At 41.5% G+C, this 22,045-nt stretch overlaps 1 protein-coding gene across 1 annotated transcript; it reads right to left on the bottom strand.

Moving 5' to 3' along the window:
* Window positions 1-12,577: 12,577 nt before the first annotated feature.
* On the bottom strand, window positions 12,578-16,716 carry LOC110502334 (epithelial cell adhesion molecule). Its single transcript, XM_090216675.1, has 7 exons — window positions 16,274-16,716; window positions 15,292-15,393; window positions 14,833-15,091; window positions 13,807-13,872; window positions 13,536-13,698; window positions 13,149-13,388; window positions 12,578-12,950 (listed from the first exon to the last, which is right to left on the bottom strand). The coding sequence occupies exons 1-7, from the start codon at window positions 16,329-16,331 to the stop codon at window positions 12,927-12,929; spliced, it is 912 nt and encodes a 303-aa protein (XP_090072801.1). The 5' UTR covers window positions 16,332-16,716; the 3' UTR covers window positions 12,578-12,926.
* Between the last annotated feature and the right edge of the window lie 5,329 nt (window positions 16,717-22,045).

Genomic DNA, 22,045 nt, shown 5'->3' with positions numbered 1-22,045 from the left:
ACATTTAAATACATTTTTGATAATGTTCTAGGAACGTTCTCCAACTGGTTTGACATTGGGAATGTTCAGAGAACGTTAAAAAACAACATTCTTCTGTGGGAATTTCATTACTTCAGCATAATGTTTCCTACAGGCTTCCTCATCATGGTTTCTATTTAAAGTTATGGTCTCAAATTGTTCCGAGAACATTCCATAAAAAGAACTTTCCACAAAAAGAGTTTAAAAAAAATGTAACCCCAAATAAGCTAGCAGTGTTATTAAAATTATTATTGAAAATGTTAAGGAAGTTATTGAAAACTCCAAACTTTCTGGGAACCATAGTAAAATGTATGGCTCGTTCCCAGAAGCAGTGGGAAACCAAAAATGTACGTTCCCATCACTTTTAAAGGGATCATATCTGCAAGCTGGGTCTCATGACTGGTCCTGTGATTTGGTCTATGAACTGTAACACTCTCACTGTTATGCCATTTACTGAACAAGCCCATGTGATTGTCTTCCCAGAGTGATATCATCCGGACATCACAGGGTCAGATTGAGTTTAACGCCACCAGTAGTATCGCCCACGGCGATGGGAAGCAAGTGCTCCAGGTACTTGTGTGTGTGCAGACACGTGCACAAATAGGGGTCGACCTGAGCACGAGAACCTGCCCCTTTGCCCTCCCACTCGCCAAGTGCCCTTTTGGGTGGTGGTATAATTAAAACATTGTTGTTCTGAACCCAGAATGTGTGGTGTGCCCATATTGGTAAAACATTCTACTACTTCCGCAGTCAGGAAGATAAGATACACAACTCATTCACTTATACCCAGATACATGTCTTCTCTACTCTCATATCTTCCCATTCACCATACTTGATCGCAGTGGTGTGGGAGGCTCGGGTGAAGGAGGTGGACAGGCGACATGAGTCGGACGAAGAGCTGAAATCATGCGGGAGGGGCTTACAAGCCACGCCCCACACCATAGTTTTCAAAGTCAAAACTGTAATTAGGTCACTCAGGAACATTCACTGTGTTCTTGGTATCAACTCCAGTTTAAATTAGTGTTTTATGTTATTGTCCCCCAGTCTTTGCCGATGACAAGCATACCCATAACAAGATGCAGCCACCACTATGCTTGAAAATATGGAGAGTGGTACTCAGTGATTTGTTGTGTTGGATTTTCCCCAAACGTAATGCTTTGTAATCAGGACAGAAAGTTAATTCCTTTGCCACATTTTTTGTCGTATTACTTTAGTGCCTTGTTGCAAACAAGATGCATGTTTTGGAATATTTGGATTTTTGTTCAGGCCTCCTTCTTTTCACTCTGTCGTTTTGGTTATTTGTGGAGTAACTACAATGTTGTTGATCCATCCACAGTTGTATCCTATTACACCAAATCACCATTGGCCTAATCTTTCATTTTTACTCCTGAGTGCTTTGCCCAGAGTGCTTTGTAGGTGTGCCTGACCAACCCAGAGCTACAGAACGAGTTCTTCTGTCAGCTCATCAAATAGACACGCAAGAGACAGCCCCAACAGCCCAGACCCTTGCTGGTACACATGCACACTCTACACCACAGGGGGGCAGCATGAGTACATGTAAAACTACAAACAGTCCACATCTGACAAATGCAATGGCTTGTGGCGGTCATGAATAGACTTTTGTTAATGCATTATGGATTAATTAATTAATGCAATGGATTTAAACAGTTTGCCCTTATTTAGTGTGGATGTGTAGGGAGATGACCCTATACAACAAAGGCATGGAGACTCCAGGTGAGCACACACTCACATATGCACGCATGCAAATTGTCCCTAGTCTGACTTACTTGCCTCTCATTTGGTCTCTTAACCAGTAGAGAGAGAGAGAGAGAGAGAGAGAGAGAATTTCAGGCATGCGCAGTCCAGCTCGCATTACCGACCTTTTCTATTGTATTATAGACTGTATGTTTGTTTATACCATGTGTAACTCTGTGTTGTTGTTTGTGTCAAATAGCCTACCTGGTTAAATAAAGGTGAAATTAAAAAAATACCCGAAACACTAAGACCTCCGCTGAGGAACAGCTCGGGTTAGCTGCTGGAATGTGTTCTATTGTACAGACCTGGGTTCAAAACATTTTAGCTGGGTTTGATTGAGGTTTCCTAGCGCAATGGTACCAATAGAATAGTATTAAAAGTGCAAAGCTCGCTCATCTGGCACTCAGAGGAGGCTAACGCAAACACTGAAAGTATTTGAAAGCTTTTAAATAGTTTTTGGACACAGGTCTGGTATTATATCCTTATTTACCCAAGTTTCACACACCATTCTATTCTCTCGCGGTCTGACTCTCACATGCGTTCTGTTATTTATTAACCCCTTCACATACTCTGTCAATGATGAATGACCTTCTCCCACCCCCCAGGCAACTGTACCGGTGTCTGTCAACCCGATGGTGATCACTCAGGGGTCGAAGATCATCCGAGTGTGTATACATCTACCTGACTGTGGCCAGGAAGTGGCCTCTTTTTGGGGCCAAGCTGTTTGAAGCTGAGTTATGTGCGTGCGTACTGGACAAAGACCAATTAAGTTCTTTAAAAAATACTTCCGCAGTTCTTTAAAAAGATTTCAATTCATTGAAATTCTGGAGCCTATCCCAAACCATGAAAAACACCATCAGATCATTAATCCTTTTCCACCAAACTTTACAGTTGGCACTATGCATTGGAGCAGGTAGCGTTCTCCTGGCATCCGTCAAACCCAGATTTGTCCGTCGGACTGCCATGGAAACCCATTTCATGAAGCTCCCCTGACGAACAGTTATTGTGCTCACGTGGCTTCCAGAGGCAGTTTGGAACTCGGTAGTGAGTGTTGCAACTGAGGAGAGACGATTTTTACGTGCTACGTGCTTCAGCACTCGGCGGTCCCGTTCTGTGAGCTTGTGTAGCCTACCACTTTGCGGCTGAGCCATTGTTGCTCCTAGATGTTTCCAGTTCACAATAAAAGCACTTACAGTTAGTTGCCTTGTGGCAGCTCTAGCGGGGCATAAATTTGATGAACTGACTTGTTAGTTTTATTTTTTTTAGCACACCTGTATTTGGGGAGTTTCTCTCATTCTTCTCTGCAAATCCTCTCAATCTCTGTCAGGTTGGATGGGGAGTGTTGCTACACAACTATTTTCAAGTCTCTCCAGAGATGTTTTATCAGGTTCAAGTCCGGGCTCTGGTTCAAGTCCGGGCCACTTAAGGACATTCAGAGACTTATCCCGAAGCCACTCCTGCATTGTCTTGGCTGTGTGCTTAGGGTCGTTGTCCTGTTGGAAGGAGAACATTCATCCTAGTCTGAGGTCCTGAGCACTCTGGAGCAGGTTTTCATCAAGGATCTCTCTTTACTTTTCTCCGTTCATCTTTGCCCCGATCCTGACTAGTCTCCAGGTCCCTGCGCTGAAAAACATTGCCACAGCATGAGGCTGTTACCACCATGCTTCACCGTAGGGATGGTGCCAGGGTTCCTCCAGACGTGACGCTTAGCATTCAGGCCAAGCAGGCTGTCATGTGCATTTTACTGAGAAGTGGCTTCCGTCTGGCCACTCTACCATAAAGGCCTGATTGGTGGAGTGCTGCAGAGATGGTTTTCCTTCTGGAAGGTTCTCCCATCTCCATAAAGGAACTCTAGAGCTCTGTCAGAGTGACCATCATGTTCTTGGTCACCTCCCTGACCAAGGCCCTTCTCCCTCGAATGCTCAGTTTAGGAAGAGTCTTGGTGGTTCCAAACTTCTTCCATTTAAGAATGATGGTAGCCACTGTGTTCTTGGGGACCTTTAATGGAGCAGACAATTTTTAGTACCCTTCCCCCTCAGATCTGTGCCTCGACACAATCCTGTCTCAGAGCTTTACAGATAATTCCTTTGACCTCATGGCTTGGTTTTTGCTCTGACATGCACTGTCAACTGTGGGACCTTATATACAGTACCAGTAAAAAGTTTGGACACACCTACTCATTCAAGGGTTTTTCTTTATTTTCACTATTTTCTACATTGTAGAATAATAGTGAAGACATCGGAACCTGGAAATAACACATATGGAATCATCTAGTAACCAAAAAAAATGCTAAACAAATCAAAATATATTTTAGATTGTAGATTCTTCAATAGCCACCATTTCCCTTGATGACAGCTTTGCACACTCTTGGCGTTTTCTCAACCAGCTTCATGAGTATTCACCTATAATGCATTTCAATTAACAGGTGTGCTTTATTAACAGTTCATTTGTGGAATTTCTTTGCTTCTTAATTTTTTTGAGCCAATCAGTTGTGTTGTGACAAGGTAGGGTTGGTATACAGAAGATAGCCCTATTTTGTAAAAGACCAAGTCCATATTATGTCAAGAACAGCTGAAATAAGCAAAGAGAAACTACAGCCCATCATTACTTTAAGACATGAAGGTCAGTCAATCAGGAAAATGTCAAGTTTTTCCAAGTGCCGTCACAAAAACCATCAAGCGATATGATGAAACTGGCTCTCATGAGGACCGCCACAGGAAAGGAAAACCCAGTTACCTCTGCTGCTGAGGATAAGTTAAATAGAATTAACTGCACCTGAGATTGCAGCCCAAATAAATGCTTCACTGAGTTCAAGTAACAGACACATCTCAATGTCAACTGTTCAGATGAGACTGTGTGAATCAGGCCTTCATGGTCGAATTGCTACAACAACAAAAAAACACTTCTAAAGGACGCCAATAAGAGACCCTGGGTCTCGACCCCGCCCTGTGTAACTGGGTACTGGACTTCCTGACGGGCCGCCCCCAGGTGGTGAGGGTAGGTAACAACCTCTCCACCCCGCTGATCCTCAACACTGGGGCCCCACAAGGGTGCGTTCTGAGCCCTCTCCTGTACTCCCTGTTCACCCACGACTGCGTGGCCATGCACGCCTCCAACTCAATCATCAAGTTTGCAGACGACACTACAGTGGTAGGCTTGATTACCAACAACGGCCTACGAGACGGCCTACAGGGAGGAGGTGAGGGCCCTCGGGTTGTGGTGTCAGGAAAATAACCTCACACTCAACGTCAACAAAACAAAGGAGATGATCGTGGACTTCAGGAAACAGCAGAGGGAGCACTCCCCTATCCACATCGACGGGACAGTAGTGGAGAGGGTAGTAAGTTTTAAGTTCCTCGACGTACACATCACGGAAAACTGAATTGGTCCACCCACACAGACAGTGTGGTGAAAAAGGCACAACAGCGCCTCTTCAACCTCAGGAGGATGAAGAAATTTGGCTTGTCACCTAAAACCCTGACAAACTTTTACAGATGCACAATCGAGAGCATCCTGTCAGGCTGTATCACCGCCTGGTACGGCAACTGCTCCGCCCACAACCGTAAGGCTCTTCAGAGGGTAGTGAGGTCTGCACAACGCATAACCGGGGGCAAACTACCTGCCCTCCAGGACACCTACACCTACACCACCACTAACATTGAGTGGCTGCTGCCAACATACTGACTCAACTCCAGCCACTGTAATAATGGAAAAATGTATGTAAAAAAATGTTTCAAGCCTCCCGGGTGGCGCTGTGCCACCAGAGACTCTGGGTTCGCGCCCAGGCTCTGTTGTAACCGGCCACGACCGGGAGGTCCGTGGGGCGACACACAATTGGCCTAGCGTCGTCCAGGTTAGGGAGGAGTTGGCCGGTAGGGATATCCTTGTCTCATCGCGCACCAGCGACCCCTGTGGCGGGCCGGGCGCAGTGCGCGCTAACCAAGGTTGCCAGGTGCACGGTGTTTCCTCCGACACATTGGTGGGGCTGGCTTCCTGGTTGGATGTGCGCTGTGTTAAGAAGCAGTACGGTTTGGTTGGGTTGTGTTTCGGAGGACGCATGACTTTCGACCTTCGTCTCTCCCGAGCCCGTACAGGAGTTGTAGCGATGAGACAAGATAGTAGCTACTAACAATTGGATACCATGAAAAAGGGGGTAAAAATTAAAATAAAATAAATGTTTCACTAGCCACTTTAAACAATGCCACTTAATATAATGTTTACATACCCTACATTACTCATCTCATAAGTATATAATGTACTCTATACCATCTACTAGATCTTACCATCTTTATGTAATACATGTATCACTAGCCACTTTAAACAATGCCACTTTTATATGTTTACACACCCTACATTACTCATCTCATACTGTACTCTATACCATCTACTGCACCTTGCCTATGCCGTTCTGTACCATCACTCATTCATATATTTTGATGTACATATTCTTCATCCCTTTACACTTGTGTGTATAAGATAGTTGTTGTGAAATTGTTAGGTTAGATTACTCGTTGGTTATTACTGCATTGTCGGAACTAGAAGCACAAGCATTTCGCTACACTCGCATTAACATCTGCTAACCATGTGTATGTGACAAATAACATTTGATTTGATTTAAGAAGAAACACGAGCAATGGACATTAGACCGGTGGAAATCTGTCCTTTTGGTTTGATGAGTTTAAATTTGAGATTTTTGGTTCCAACCGCCATGTGAGTAGGTGAATGGATGATCTCCAAATATATTTTGATTTGTTTAATACTTTTTTGGTTACTACATGATTCCATATGTGTTATTTCATAGTTTTGATATCTTTACTATTATTCTACAATGTAGAAAATAGTAAAAATCAAGAAAAACCCTTGAATGAGTAGCCGTGTCCAAACTTTTGATTGGTACTGTAAACAGGTGTGTGCCTTTCCAAATCATGTCCAATCAATTTAAATTACCACAGATGGACTGCAATCAAGTTGTAGACACATATCAAGGATGATCAATGGAAACAGGATGCAGCTGAGTTCAATTTTGAGTTTCATAGCAAAGGGTCTGAATACTTATGTAAAGAAGGTATTTCATTTATTTATTTGGCAAAAAATTCTAAAAAACCATTTTCACTGTGACATTATGGGGTATTGTGTGTAGTTTGCTGAGGAAAATGTTTTATTTAATCAATTTTAGAATAAGGGTGTAACGTAACAAAATATGTAAAAGGTCTAGGTGTCTGAATTCTTTCCGAAGGCACTGTATCGTGTACTTCCGGTACACACTAGTAACGGATGTGATTTACTTCATCTTAGAGTTAGCCTTCATGAAGCGATGATTGTTATCGTATAATGTCATAGAGCAGGGCAGCAGGTTAGTGGTTAGAGCGTTGGGCCAGTAACCGAAAGGTTGCTAGATCAAATCCATGTGCTGATAAGGCAGTTAACCCACTATTCCTAGGTCCTCATTGTAAATAATAATTTGTTCTAAACTTACTTGCCTTGTTAAATAAAGGTTAAATGAGGAAAAAAAATAGATATATAGATAAAAATGTAGTAAGTATTATTTGCATTGAATGACATAGAGATGTTCGTAGAGATGTTCACCTGTTGATATTTCTCTGTGCTCTCCCCTGATTTGTCTCTCTGTCCACGTGATTGTTCAGTCCACCATGCCTGTGGCAGGCAGTGCATGAGGATGGCATCAGCTCATTTACATCTCTGTCTTTACCAGTGAAGACTATATTTGTCTTTGGGTTTATGCATGGTTTCCTGCTTGTCTTTCTTCTCACTACGCCTGTCATTCTCCATGTTCCATTCTACTGCAGACAGGACTTTATGCTAATAGTAAGCCAGAGCATCGGCAGTAATGCTACCAAAGACAAGCCCACAGAGAAACACCTGTTCACCATGGTCACCTCCAGAGTAATTGTGTGTGAGGCACACAGACATAGACACACACACTCTCTCTCTCTCTCTCTCTCTCGTGCGCTTTCACTCTCCTACTCTCTCTCTCTCACCACAGCTTCCAGAGTCAGAGGCTAAAATTAGCTGTGCATGTTGATTTGCACTCGTGAGGAAGTCCCGTTTTGTTTTGCAGATCAGGGAGTTGACCCTTCTCATCTCCAGCTACATCAACAGCGCCCATCAACAAACAGAAAGCCACTCCCCACCACCTCTCTGCCCTCGTCTTACTGGTGGCTCAGCCTGTCAATCTCAAGAGCAAAACGCTAAGGAGCATGTCAACACCAGCGGTGGGCAGACCTAGCAAGGCACCTACTCTCCTATGATCCCCTCCAAGGTAAGTGTGTGATAAACACACACTCACTCACCTTCTCTCTTGTGAGGTCTCGCTCTCCTCCTACTCTCTCTCTCCCTCCTGTGATCGTCCCACAACCACATATGTCAGGCCAGGGGATCAGCAGCGTACGTGGAATTAGTGTTGTGTTCAGTAGGTACAAAATGGATTGAAACAGGGAGGCACAATCGTAACCTGTCCAATGAGAAACAATCTTTACGTTGTGGCTTAATGAACACCACCCAGTCTCTTCTCTGTTCTCATGACAGGGGACTGAGGAACTCCAGTGCAGAGACTTATGACATGGTACATGATGCAATGGTCAATAGTGAGCCAGGTCTCATCACAGGACACTTTCATTCATTCAGCTGTTGATTCTTCTCTTCACGCACCAAAGAGCAATGTCAGTATTATTTATTGACAGACAGCGTTCAACTCCAAAGCCTTCTGTGGTTTAAGCTTTTCAGTATCTTCTATTGTTTGTTTTATATTCTTTGTAACTCTGTAGTCAAAGTTTACTTTTCTTCAATAATCAATGGCTATATATATACATATAAAGATATATATACAGTGCCATGCGAAAGTATTCGGCCCCCTTGAACTTTGCGACCTTTTGCCACATTTCAGGCTTCAAACATAAAGATATAAAACTGTATTTTTTTGTGAAGAATCAACAACAAGTGGGACACAATCATGAAGTGGAATGACATTTATTGGATATTTCAAACTTTTTTAACAAATCAAAAACTGAAAAATTGGGCGTGCAAAATTATTCAGCCCCTTTACTTTCAGTGCAGCAAACTCTCTCCAGAAGTTCAGTGAGGATCTCGGAATGATCCAATGTTGACCTAAATGACTAATGATGATAAATACAATCCACCTGTGTGTAATCAAGTCTCCGTATAAATGCACCTGCACTGTGATAGTCTCAGAGGTCCGTTAAAAGCGCAGAGAGCATCATGAAGAACAAGGAACACACCAGGCAGGTCCGAGATACTGTTGTGAAGAAGTTTAAAGCCGGATTTGGATACAAAAAGATTTCCCAAGCTTTAAACATCCCAAGGAGCACTGTGCAAGCGATAATATTGAAATGGAAGGAGTATCAGACCACTGCAAATCTACCAAGACCTGGCCGTCCCTCTAAACTTTCAGCTCATACAAGGAGAAGACTGATCAGAGATGCAGCCAAGAGGCCCATGATCACTCTGGATGAACTACAGAGATCTACAGCTGAGGTGGGAGACTCTGTCCATAGGACAACAATCAGTCGTATATTGCACAAATCTGGCCTTTATGGAAGAGTGGCAAGAAGAAAGCCATTTCTTAAAGATATCCATAAAAAGTGTTGTTTAAAGTTTGCCACAAGCCACCTGGGAGACACACCAAACATGTGGAAGAAGGTGCTCTGGTCAGATGAAACCAAAATTGAACTTTTTGGCAACAATGCAAAACGTTATGTTTGGCGTAAAAGCAACACAGCTCATCACCTTGAACACACCATCCCCACTGTCAAACATGGTGGTGGCAGCATCATGGTTTGGGCCTGCTTTTCTTCAGCAGGGACAGGGAAGATGGTTAAAATTGATGTTAAGATGGATGGAGCCAAATACAGGACCATTCTGGAAGAAAACCTGATGGAGTCTGCAAAAGACCTGAGACTGGGACGGAGATTTGTCTTCCAACAAGACAATGATCCAAAACATAAAGCAAAGTCTACAATGGAATGGTTCAATAATAAACATATCCAGGTGTTAGAATGGCCAAGTCAAAGTCCAGACCTGAATCCAATCGAGAATCTGTGGAAAGAACTGAAAACTGCTGTTCACAAATGCTCTCCATCCAACCTCACTGAGCTCGAGCTGTTTTGCAAGGAGGAATGGGAAAAAATGTCAGTCTCTCGATGTGCAAAACTGATAGAGACATACCCCAAGCGACTTACAGCTTTAATCGCAGCAAAAGGTGGCGCTACAAAGTATTAACTTAAGGGGGCTGAATCATTTTGCACGCCCAATTTTCAGTTTTTGATTTGTTAGAAAAGTTTGAAATATCCAATAAATGTCGTTCCACTTCATGATTGTGTCCCACTTGTTGTTGATTCTTCACAAAAAAATACAGTTTTATATCTTTATGTTTGAAGCCTGAAATGTGGCAAAAGGTCGCAAAGTTCAAGGGGGCCGAATACTTTCGCAAGGCACTGTATATACAGTAAAGTACACAAACTAAAAAGTAAAAATAAAAATGATTTGAGTGAAATAGTATTACGCAAATCAGGTGTTAAATGAGTTGAAAGGAGACTGGAGTGCCACAAAGAGGCTGTTGGTGGTGTTTGAGAGAATGGATTGATGGAATAATATTGGACAGTGATTGAAAAGCATGTTTGCTGTTTCACAAGAATTGTGGGCCTGTGAGGGCAAAGAGACATCTAAGAAAGTAAAACAGAGGTGTTACAGTGGAAGTAGGAAGAGTTTGGGAAGGTGTGACAGTTGACATGTTCCCTCAGAGGACAGGAATTTAAACCAAAGTATGTAGCTAAATGCTTGTGTTCTTAGCTCCAACAGTGCAGGAAAACAAGTTACTTCCCTCCATGACATGCCTAGTTACACAACTCTTGACTTGATCCCAGATATTCAAAATTGAATAAATGGAAAGCATATTTCTAGATCAGTATGATCATTTATTAGAACCTGAATCCATTTTGAACTGCTTGTTTCCTATGTGAGTTCTTGATGTATGTTATTCCCAAATGCAAGCTTATAATGCACCATCGAGAGCATTCTGACCAGTTACATCTCCACTTAGTATGGAAACTGCTGGGGTCAAGCTTCCTACCATCCAGGACCTATACACAAGGCGGTGTCAGGAAGGCCCAAACAATTGTGATAGACTCCAGTCACCCAAGTCATAGACTGTTCTCTCTGCTACCGCACGGCAATCGGTACCGGAGCTCCAAGTCTAGGACCAAAAGGCACTTTAACTTCCCCTGATAGGCTGTTCTGTGGTTGATGCTGTGGAGCTTAATAGGGCCTGCCGGGAACTGGCACACCCTCATTCCAGGTACGGAGGAGTAGGGGGAAAGGGGACATACAACACCCAAACCTGTCTAAACTAGTTAGAGGCACTTTGTGTTGCTTATGAGAGGGGGGAAACAATGAGATTAAAAGGAAGAAGAGTTTGAAAGGGGAACATGGGCAAAGCAATTGGTATTGGCTATTGAAAATGCCTATTGTTTATTCCTTAATAAATGTGTATTTTGGTTCTTATTTAAAGAAAAAAGAGAAACTCCAGTAAGAAAGTTCTTTGTCATTAATGTATGATGACAGTGACTTTACAGTAAGCTGTCCGATTCATTGGTCCAATAATGTAACACTGACAAAGACTTATCCCAAAATGCTACCTACTTGTAAAAATGACCAGAACCAAACAATGTGAGCAAGCTGGGACAGGTTATCCATGGATAGCTTCTAGTGTTAATGCGGTAATGACCGCCTGTCTGGTACCTTTTCAAATACAATACTGTTTAAAAAGGTGAATCTCAACCTGACAATATGGCTAATCTCTCTGTATAACTGCTGATATATAAACTATTAACCAGTCTCGCTACAGAATTCCACTGATGTGCTATGACCTTGTATTTTGACTTTCTAACACTAGAAGGCCTTATATACAGGTTACCATCCTGAGATGGCTGCCACCTCAATAACATAGCTCTATGTAGACTTGAGTATTATGACCTCAACTTGACAAACAGGTTTGACGTAATGCCAAATGGTTTCAGAGCAGAGGTTGAGTCATAGTATCTACACGCAGGCCCTTCTCAGTCGACTGACATGAACATGCATTCTCAAAATGTAATTTTAGTTCACATGAACAAGCTCAGTGAGATTTCATTAAAAATCCCCACATTCAAGGTCATAACTCATCTAATCTAGCTGAATTACTTTAGAAAGCCTCCTAAACAATGATCCCATGAAAACACTCCGTAGCGTCGCAGATACTGAACACACCCTGGTCTTTTCACCAGCATATCCAAATGGAGTACATTGGTTGAGTGTTAAAACCGGTTCGGAAGCATACATTGTGGTTCCTGTTTCCACCCGAGCTCATCTGGGATCAAGTCAAGAGTTGTGTAACTAGGCATGTCATGGAGGGAAGTAACTTGTTTTCCTGCACTGTTGGAGCTAAGAACACAAGCATTTAGCTACATCTGCTAAATGTTTGTGACCAAATAAAATGAGTTACAAATACATGGATACCTTATCACTCAAGACCAATACTAGCCATAAACTTGTTTAGGGGTGACAATGTTAACAGTTTAGATATGTTTTATAGACTTGGTTTGAGTATATTCCTCATTAGTTGGCATGACTTTGTTCCCCTCACCCATTAGTTTGACTCTGCACAGTCATTTTCCATTGAGCCACCTTAAGGTATGGCTCTAATGCTGAACATTAAACTCAGTCTAAGAACCAATGTCATTCTAGAGGCAAATAAATTGATCGTAACAAAATTTTAAGGCAAAGCAAAGGATATATTTTAAAACACTTTATTAATAGACAATGCATATGAAACTGTACAGTCTGCAGCATTCAGACTTCATTTAATAAAAACAATGCATTTAAATCAACCTGGACATGTATCCTGTGTTTCTGAAGCACTGTAGCTTTGCCATTTTACAGACATGAGGATTTAAATGACAACAGTTTATATACAAACATGCTTGTGGTAGTAACAGTGCCAAATAAAAAGACCAGTCCTTTACAAACGGCATCCCTCAAGTAACAATATTAAAAACAGCACAATTGCAAACAATGTTTTGTTAAAGGGCTATATACAAGCTGTTAATATTCCAGCGTAGAACCGACTGGTGAAGGGTTGTCTACAGGGCCTCCATCTCTCTGGGCTGAAAGGGAAAGCAACCAAACAAAACATTAAGCATCACGGGGCAATTGGTTTTTCAATGTGCCGGTAAGGTTTTAAATTAGGAGAATGTCCTTACTATATTACATAAAACCATGACCACAACAGGAACAGCTTATAGACGCCGTGTTTCAAATGCTTCTTTAACCTCGTTATCAGAGGAACATGTTGGACCACTCACCTCTGCCTTGCTGTACTTCTGCTCTCGCTTCCTCGCAAAGTAAAGGACCAGCAGTCCGGCGACCACAGCCAGGATGACCACCACGATGACTGCGATAATGCCCCCGGTCAGCCTCTTCATGGTGAAGGTGGGGGCCTCCTCGTCCACATAGTACACCAAGATGTTCTCCATCTCCAGCTTCTGACCGTCCACACTGGGTGCAAAATTCTCTTGGTTCGCGAACAGGGGCAGCACCTTGACCTGGTAATAACATGGAATTCACAAGTTCAATAATCTGAGTTTTGATTTTAATGTGTTTTATTTAACTGAGATCAGAAGACATATGCCAAGGGAGACCATGATATGCATCACTGAAGTGAAACAGCAAAGGGAGGGGTCATGACTTACGTCTTTCTCCATGTAGTAGGCCATACGCGATAGGTCGGCTTTGCGGTCTCCCTTCACCTTCTGGACATCGACGATGATCTTGCGAGCATCAGGGTCATACTGCACCTCCTTCACAAGGGTCTTGTCAAAGCTGTAACGGGTCTCCATGGCATTTGCAATGGCACTGCAGGAGGACAAAGTTCAGTGAGTAGTTTCATGCACGTGTTAATATTATAGCACTTGTGAAATGTAAAGTTGACACAAATACCATGAAACGGACATAAATACTTACGCCTGCAACTTAGAAGTGTCCACGGGTTTGCTCACTTCCTTGTGCTTGAGCTCCAGGCGAACCCAACTGGAGGAGTGAGAGACGGGGTTAGATTTCAATACCCAGTACAATTGCCTAGCCAACAGAATTTAGATTCAGCCTATCACTTATCTTTTCTTAATCATCCTGAATTTGTTTCACTAGCATAATACGTGTTCTCAGTCTGTACACCAATTAAAGCCGAAGCCACATCCTGCATGAATGGCAACCCATGATTCTTAATCTAAATATTAAAGGTCTACCGATTAAAAATCGGATTAGCCGATTTCAAGTTTTCATAAGAATCGGAAATCGGTATTTTGAGACCAATTTGGCCGATTTTTTAAAACACCTTTATTTAACTAGGCAAGTCAGTTAAGAACACATTATTTTTATCAATGACGGCCTAGGAACGGTGGGTTAACTGCCTCGTTCAGGGGCAGAAAAACAGATTTTCACCTTGTCAGCTCGGGGGATCCAATCTTGCAAACTTACAGTGAACTAGTCCAACACTATAACCACCTGCCTCTCATTGCACTCCACAAACAGACAGCCTGTTACGCGAATGCAGTAAGCCAAGGTAAGTTGCTAGCTAGCATTACATTTATCATATAAAAATACAAATAGTATAGAGGGAAATAGTCCTATAATAACTACAACCTAAAACTTCTTACCTGGGAATATTGAAGACTCATGTTAAAAGGAACCACCAGCTTTCATATGTTCTCATGTTCTTCACAAACACTTTGTTTTTGCATTATTTAAACCAAATTGAACAAGTCAATATTTATTTGAGGCAAAAATTATTTTACTGATGTATTATATTAAGTTAAAATAAGTGTTAATTCAGTATTGTTGTAATTATCATTAAAAAAAAAGTATTATTATTATTTTTTTTAAATCGGCTGATTAGTCGGTATCAGCTTTTTTGGTCCTCCAATAATCGGTATCGGTGTTGAAAAATCATAATCGGTCGACCTCTACTAAATACACATGATATAAACTTACTAGGTCTCCACAAGCTTCTCACACTTGAGGTTCTTGTCTCCCTTGTCGGTTCTGCGCACGCCAGCACTGTTGACACACCAACACTCCTCAGTGTTGTTGCACTGTTTGGCACGGAAGGCACCAGTGGCCTCACAGATCGGGTCATAGATACCATCATTGTCCACAAAGGCGGTCTCGACTGGCTTTCCTCCAGTACGAGTGGACAGGTTGTTCTTAGCACGGTACATCTCTGCCTTCATCAGGTAGCATTTGGGGATCACTAACAGAGGGATAAGAGACCATAAGAATCATTCATAAGCAAAATAACACGATGAGAACACATCACCAGTTCTGGAAAAACAGTTTCTACCCCCCCCTTTTTTTAAATGTAGGCTCATTGTAATATTTATGACAGGAAATATTAAAAGTTTCCCAAGTGAGATTAGTGTTGCTTGACATAGTAATGAGAGGGGTACTTACATGTAGAGCAGTCCAGGTTTTGTGTCATACTAGTGTCAACCATAATGCTACACTGGCAAGGGGTGCCATCGCATGTAGCCCACTTCATACTTTCACATTTGCCTGTGGAAGACAAATTATACATGAGGCTAGTCTGAAATACACAATCGGTTCAACCTGAAACTAATACTTGCAAAGTCGTGCACATTTCTTTAAGCCAGAAGGTTATTATTATTATTTTTTACATTTAAAAAAGTAGGAGTTGGTTCTCTGTGCGGTTTGCCCAACATCTGCCAGATATGAGACAAAATATCCACACGAAAGTTGTTTACCCGACTTTTTAGAGACCCGGTAGGTAGCGGTTATGGTTCGGGATCGAGGTAAAGTTCGGAACACCACTTTGCAAGCATTCGTTTTAGGCTGTATATACACGCCAATTAAATTGTGTATTACAACCTGACTAATCAGACGACCACGGGGCCAACCACAGGTGATGTAACAAATAGCCATGTTTATTAGAGCGGAAGCAGTTAAAAACAAGTCCCAAAAGGAATTCCCATGGCGGGTGTCGGCCTACAGGTAACGTTAGAGAGCTTGAACTGGGCGTTGGTTACAAAGAACAATACCTCCCGACCCCCAAACTCTTTAACGCACCGAAACTATTTTCGGAGTATAACTATGTACAATGTATAAAATAAAAACATACACAATTGTGTAACATGCAACGTCATTGTAATATTTTGGCCATAAACAATTGGTTTATCATACCGAAATTCTTGATTTGGGCTGGCTGTCTAGGGCTAGGCAGCGAAACGCAGAGATCAATACAAAAAAAAGCAAGTTTACTTGTTAGCTATCAATTTTTGGGACCGACTGCCTCCAACTATCAAAATTGGCTAGAGTATGGCTACTTTCTTAAACATTTTTAAATGTATGTCTTCTCATAAAAAAACATGCTAATAAACATTTCCCTTGTTAAAATGCCTTAATTAAATCAACTTACATTGAGCTGAGGCACCCACTGCGAAAGTCGCAAGAAGAAGTGCAATCCAAATCGTCATGGTAGAAACCTTGAGAACAAATTAAATGTCCTTAGTAAACGTTGTGACCGTCCAGCACAAAGCACCAAGATGGAGTAAACACCTGAGCGACAGAAGGGTCCTTTTCTTTCCACGGGTGTGGCTCGCCCAACCAGTTGAGATTAACTCCAATGAGATCTTGTTCACCAAACAAGCACTGATACGGATTGGTGAGCAATGGTGTGTGTAATTCCTTAACAAGTTCGATATCACCTGTGAAAACACTTAAACCATTGCATTTATAAAATGTAATACTGTATCCGATACTGACAGCTGTAGTTGAAAAATACTTTGATTTCTAAGAACAGAGTCAGTTTCATGACGTCGGCTAATTTAAATAATGAGGACGGTTTGTGGCGTTTTACCTGACTCGCATTTTTCCCGTCATTACCATTGGAAACAAGCTCTCTCTCTCTCTCTCTCTCTCAATTCAAATAGGCTTTATTGGCATGGGAAATATTTGTTTTATTATCAGCAATGTATGGTGTTTTAGCAATGTGCAGATAGTTGTAGTACGAATATTGGGGGAAGTTAAATCATGGTTTCCAAAACTTGTTCTTTGGGACCCCAATGGGGTGCACATTTTGCCCTAGTATTACACAGCTGATTCAAACAATCAACTAATCATCAAGCTTTCTCCTCTTGAGAGCCAGGTCTGATATGTTGACCTCTCTCAATATCAAGGCTATGCTCACTGAGTCTGTACATAGAATCTCTCTCTTGTGTATGTGTGATGTAAACATATGTTTCCCATGCCAATAAAGCCCTTTGAATTTAATTAAGAGAGTAAGTGCAAGAGAGAAAGGGGGCGAGGAAGATAGAGAACAATATCATTTAGAAAATAATAACATGTATATAATCAAACTAAATTCATACCTGACCCCAACTGGATCCGGTCTTTAAAATTATTTATTTTAGATCCAAGGTGGACCAGATCTGACCCAAATCCTGTCCGAGCTGAGAGAGAATTGGATCCAAATGGGGTTGGGTCTGTATCGCATAAAATGCAGATTTATTGCCTCGCAAGCCAGCGAAATAGTTTTTACTTGTCTGACAGTAAACTTTAACTGTGCATTTTCGGTTGTATCTAAAATAATTTATTTGTACTCTACAGCTTAGCATTTACACGATGACATCCCAGTAGTTAGATGTAGAACATTGAGGTTTTCAGAAATGTTAGCATTATTTCTGTTGACCAAATATTTTAGTAGGATTTTTTTTATGTGATAGCATGCCTGACTGCATTCATGCTGCAAATAGTTAACTTTTGTCTGTAACCTAATATTCCGTAGGCCTATTCTTTTACTGAGCAACATTAATCTATCCTATTTAACTGTTTTTATCAACATTGATTTAGACTAAAGGTAGGCTATAGCCTGTTTGACCAATTCAAAATCAACTTTGAAGAGGCTATGGAAGGATTGTGTCTCCCATCTGCATTCCTGTGTCATTTTCAACAATTGGGATTTGTAGGTCAAAGGTTAGTAGGCTATTCCCTACTAACAAGGCTATATGACAAGGCTATAATTGGATGTAGAATATTGCATTTATCAGAGATCTGTTCATTTGTTTCTGTTGACTGAATTTTTGAGATTTGAAGACTTTTATTTTGTGAGTTTAGGACGCTAGTGAGTGTTGTGTGTTAGACATATTTTAGTGGGCTTTAACTCAGGTCTAGCTCAATATAATAGTCTAATATGTTTTGTTTTAAGTTAAATGTTTAGGCCTACAGAATCAGCCTATACAGCCTGAGATTGTTCTGGTTACGTGTTTGACAGAAAAGTCATCCACAGCCACAGCTGTGTAGGTCTACTGTCGAAGAGAGCTAATAAAATATTAAATCAGTAGGTCTGTTTCCATCCAATTGGCAACAGATTTTCATGGGACATTTCTGAAATCTGCATAAAAACAATATGCTAATTTTCCCACCAGTGATGTTTCCATCAAATTGTCTTGTTGTAGATAAAAGGCTATGCGTTATGTACAAAGAAAAACATTTTATTTGTCAAATGGCAGCCAAGTATCAATTATCATGTCACCAGAATAAGACCCTCAGTATTCATTTGGAAAGAAGCAATCAAGCTCATCACCTTGCACTTCCACCACACTGAAGTTCATCATAATTTATTTTATCTGTAGCTTAATAAACTGCATGCTTTCCCGACGAGTCATATTGGGAGGACCACACAACATTGGCATCCTGTGACTCCAAGTTTACGTCAATATGGTTACTATATCAATATTTGGGCATAAAAGCGTTTCCACCGACATTTCCCGTATAATTCATTTTACCACAACCTGGTCTCAGAGCATTTACTATTATACTAAATGGAGTGTCTCATATTTACATACAGAATAATACGAAATGCTCTGAGACCCCACCTTGTCTAACATATTTAGTTTAGTCAACATTTGGAAAGTTTACCAAAACATTTTCTGTTTCCATCAGGCATATCATGATTTTTTTTTATCTGACACAGACCTACTAAAAATAAAAAGGTTGGATGGAAACCTGCTTAGTGAAGAGAGAAGTTGTCCTGATATTTCTTACACCACAGGTGTCAAACTCATTCCATGGAGGATCGTTTGGCGGTGGGCTTTTGCTCCTCCCTTGTACTTTGATTAATTAAGGTTAATTAAGGACCCCCCCACACCTGGTTGTCTATGGCTTAATTGAAAGTTAAAACCAAAAACCTGCAGACACCAGGCCCTCACTTTTTTTAAGCTGTCTGTGACCAAGAAATGCATATCTGCATATCCCAGTCATGTGAAATCCATAGATTAGGGCCTAATGAATGTATTTCAATTGACTGATTTCCTTATATGAACTGTAACTCGGTAAAAGCTTTGTTATTGTTGCGTGTTGCATTTATGTTTTTTCCTCAGTGTAATTTTGGATGGGTCAATAGGCTGTTTCACGTATTCACACAGATCCGAGGCCCGTGGCCACTGAGCGGGATCTCCCCCTTGATTCAAGAGTTAACTCCAAAATGTCTTAGGTAATCGGGTTCAGGTAGATCCGTGAAGGCCTCTATTGAGCAGTAATCAGAATATGTATTAATGGTAGGCTATTTTGAGATAATCAAAATGTATAAATGAGGAGACATTTATTTTCCCTACAATGATTACACCCTGCTGTTATATATATATATATATATATATACACATTCAGTGGGGCAAAAAAGTATTTAGTCAGCCACCAATTGTGCAAGTTCTCCCACTTAAAAAGATGAGAGAGGCCTGTAATTTTCATCATAGGTACACTTCAACTATGACAGACAAAATGAGAAAAAAACTGGCCTTATCAACACAGTAGTACTTTATTATCTATATTATCTACCTGTAGCCTTTATCTCACCACCCAGCTGATTAGCAGATCTACCAGTGAATAGCCTCTGCCAAGTTCCCAACAACCTGATATTCCGGTTTTCAGAGGAAATGGAAAGAGAGCCTGTGACTCAACTTCCACTTTTGGACGTTAACAAAGCAACACTCCATCTTAACTCCTCCTCCACATTTACTGGATTGGTTAAACAGTGTAGAAGAGAAACTCCCCCGAATGTTTTTTTTCTTCTGGTCAAGACCAGTAGGCCTATGTAAGGGATCTAATTTCAGACCTTTATTTTATGCCAGCAATGTTAGGTTAACAAGTGAAGTACCTACAATGAGACCACAGCGCGTCTCAGATTAGGAGGGCTGATCTAGGATCAGATTCTCCTTGTAGACCATAATGAATAAGAAGCTGCTATGCTGATTTGTTCCTAGATCAGCGCTCCTACTCTGAGACACTTTGTGAATGCAGGCCCTGATTCCTAGTGTCGATTTTAGCATGTAAATCTTGGTGGGGCAAACCTTTGTTTGTTGTTGATGCATGCCAGCAAAGCCACTACACAACACAAAACTAAACAATACATTAACTGCACTATAACGGTGACAGACGGTGCCCACAAACTGTTAGGGCCTACATAAAGCTGTCCCAACAGCAGAGCTTTCTTTTCAGCACCATGGAGTGAATCCTTACCACCGCTACACCTGGCTATCAGCGGAGCCTTTTCTGACAGCGAAACAGTTAATTCAGCCTCATTTACTGCCTTTTTTAAAAAACATAGCTGTGCTGGCTGACTTGGTTAAACAAATCTGGTTTCTACTGCCAATTGAGATGTACAAACTATGGCATAAGGGAACGATGAGCAGATAAGAGACAGTCCGTCATTTCGATTAAGACATTAATGAGCGAGCTAAGACGGACGTAGTCAATTTATCTATATGTTCAGCACTTTTGAAATGTACAACGACATAATTCAGAACATGGCCCGTTTTTACAGTATTCTCAGTCAGAACTGTAGGATAAATAAAGGGACATACAGTATAAGCAGACAATGAAAGCTCTTACAATATTTGAAGATTGCATTTCTCTAAAACAGGATATAGGCCACATGTGTACCACTACGTCAGAACAGTAGGTTAAGTTGTGAAGGGAAAAGGGACAACATTATTAGGGTGAGGCACATGGGCTGCTAATAGCTTACTACACAACATACACTTAGTATTACCTTCTTAGCTACAGACAGTATACATATCTCCCTGGCATATTACATAATTTATGGCATACAATACATTTTTGGACTTACTGTTGTTGTGATGTGCTCACTTGAACAGGAAGATGGTGTGGCTGTCCTTCTTGTGGGCACATTTTGTCATGAAACTTTGTCATCAAAGTCTAGCATTTTCTGGATTTGTGGTGCTTTCAAGACAACTGGGAACTCAGAAAAAACAAGGTTGAATCATGATATCATCCTAACTAACTCACCCTCCAAATACACCTCTGCAGTTTTCAACCAAGATCTCAGCGATCACTGCCTCATTGCCTGCATCCGTAATGGGTCTGCGAGCAAACGACCACCCCTCATCACTGTCAAACGCTCCCTAAAACACTTCTGCGAGCAGGCCTTTCTAATCGACCTGGCCGGGGTATCCTGGAATGACATTGACCTCATCCTGACAGTTGAGGATGCCTGGTTATTCTTTAAAAGTGCCTTCCTCACCATCTTAAATAGGCATGCCCCATTAAAAAAATGTAGAACCAGGAATAGATATAGCCCTTGGTTCACTCCAGACCTGTCTGCCCTTGACCAGCACAAAAACATCCTGTGACGTTCTGCATTAGCATCGAATAGCCCCCGTGATATGCAACTTTTCAGAGAAGTTAGGAACCAACATACACAGGTAGTTAGGAAAGCGAAGGCTAGCTTTTTTAAACAGAAATGTGCATCCTGCAGTACAAACTCAAAAAAGTTCTGGGACACTGTAAAGTCCATGGAGAATAAGAGCACCTCATCCCAGCTACCCACTGCTCTGAGGCTAGGAAACACTGTTACAACCGACAAATCCACTATAATTGAGAATTTCAATAAGCATTTCTCTACGGCTGGCCATGCTTTCCACCTGGCTACCCCTACCCCGGTCAACTGCCCGGCACCCTCCACAGCAACCCGCCCAAGCCCCCACCATTTCTCTTTCACCCATATCCAGATAGCTGATGTTCTGAAAGAGCTGCAAAATCTGGACCCCTACAAATCAGCCGGGCTAGACAATCTGGACCCTCTCTTTCTAAAATTATCTGCCGAAATTGTTGCAACCCCTATTACTAGCCTGTTCAACCTCTCTTTCGTATTGTCTGAGATTCCCAAAGATTG

This window comes from Oncorhynchus mykiss, chromosome 23 (genome assembly GCF_057628025.1).
Source record: "Oncorhynchus mykiss isolate SJ-2025 chromosome 23, ASM5762802v1, whole genome shotgun sequence".
NCBI classification, from domain to species: Eukaryota; Metazoa; Chordata; class Actinopteri; order Salmoniformes; family Salmonidae; genus Oncorhynchus; species Oncorhynchus mykiss.
The sequence above is the reverse complement of the archived record's forward strand: the minus strand, read 5'-3'. Positions and strand labels throughout refer to the sequence as shown.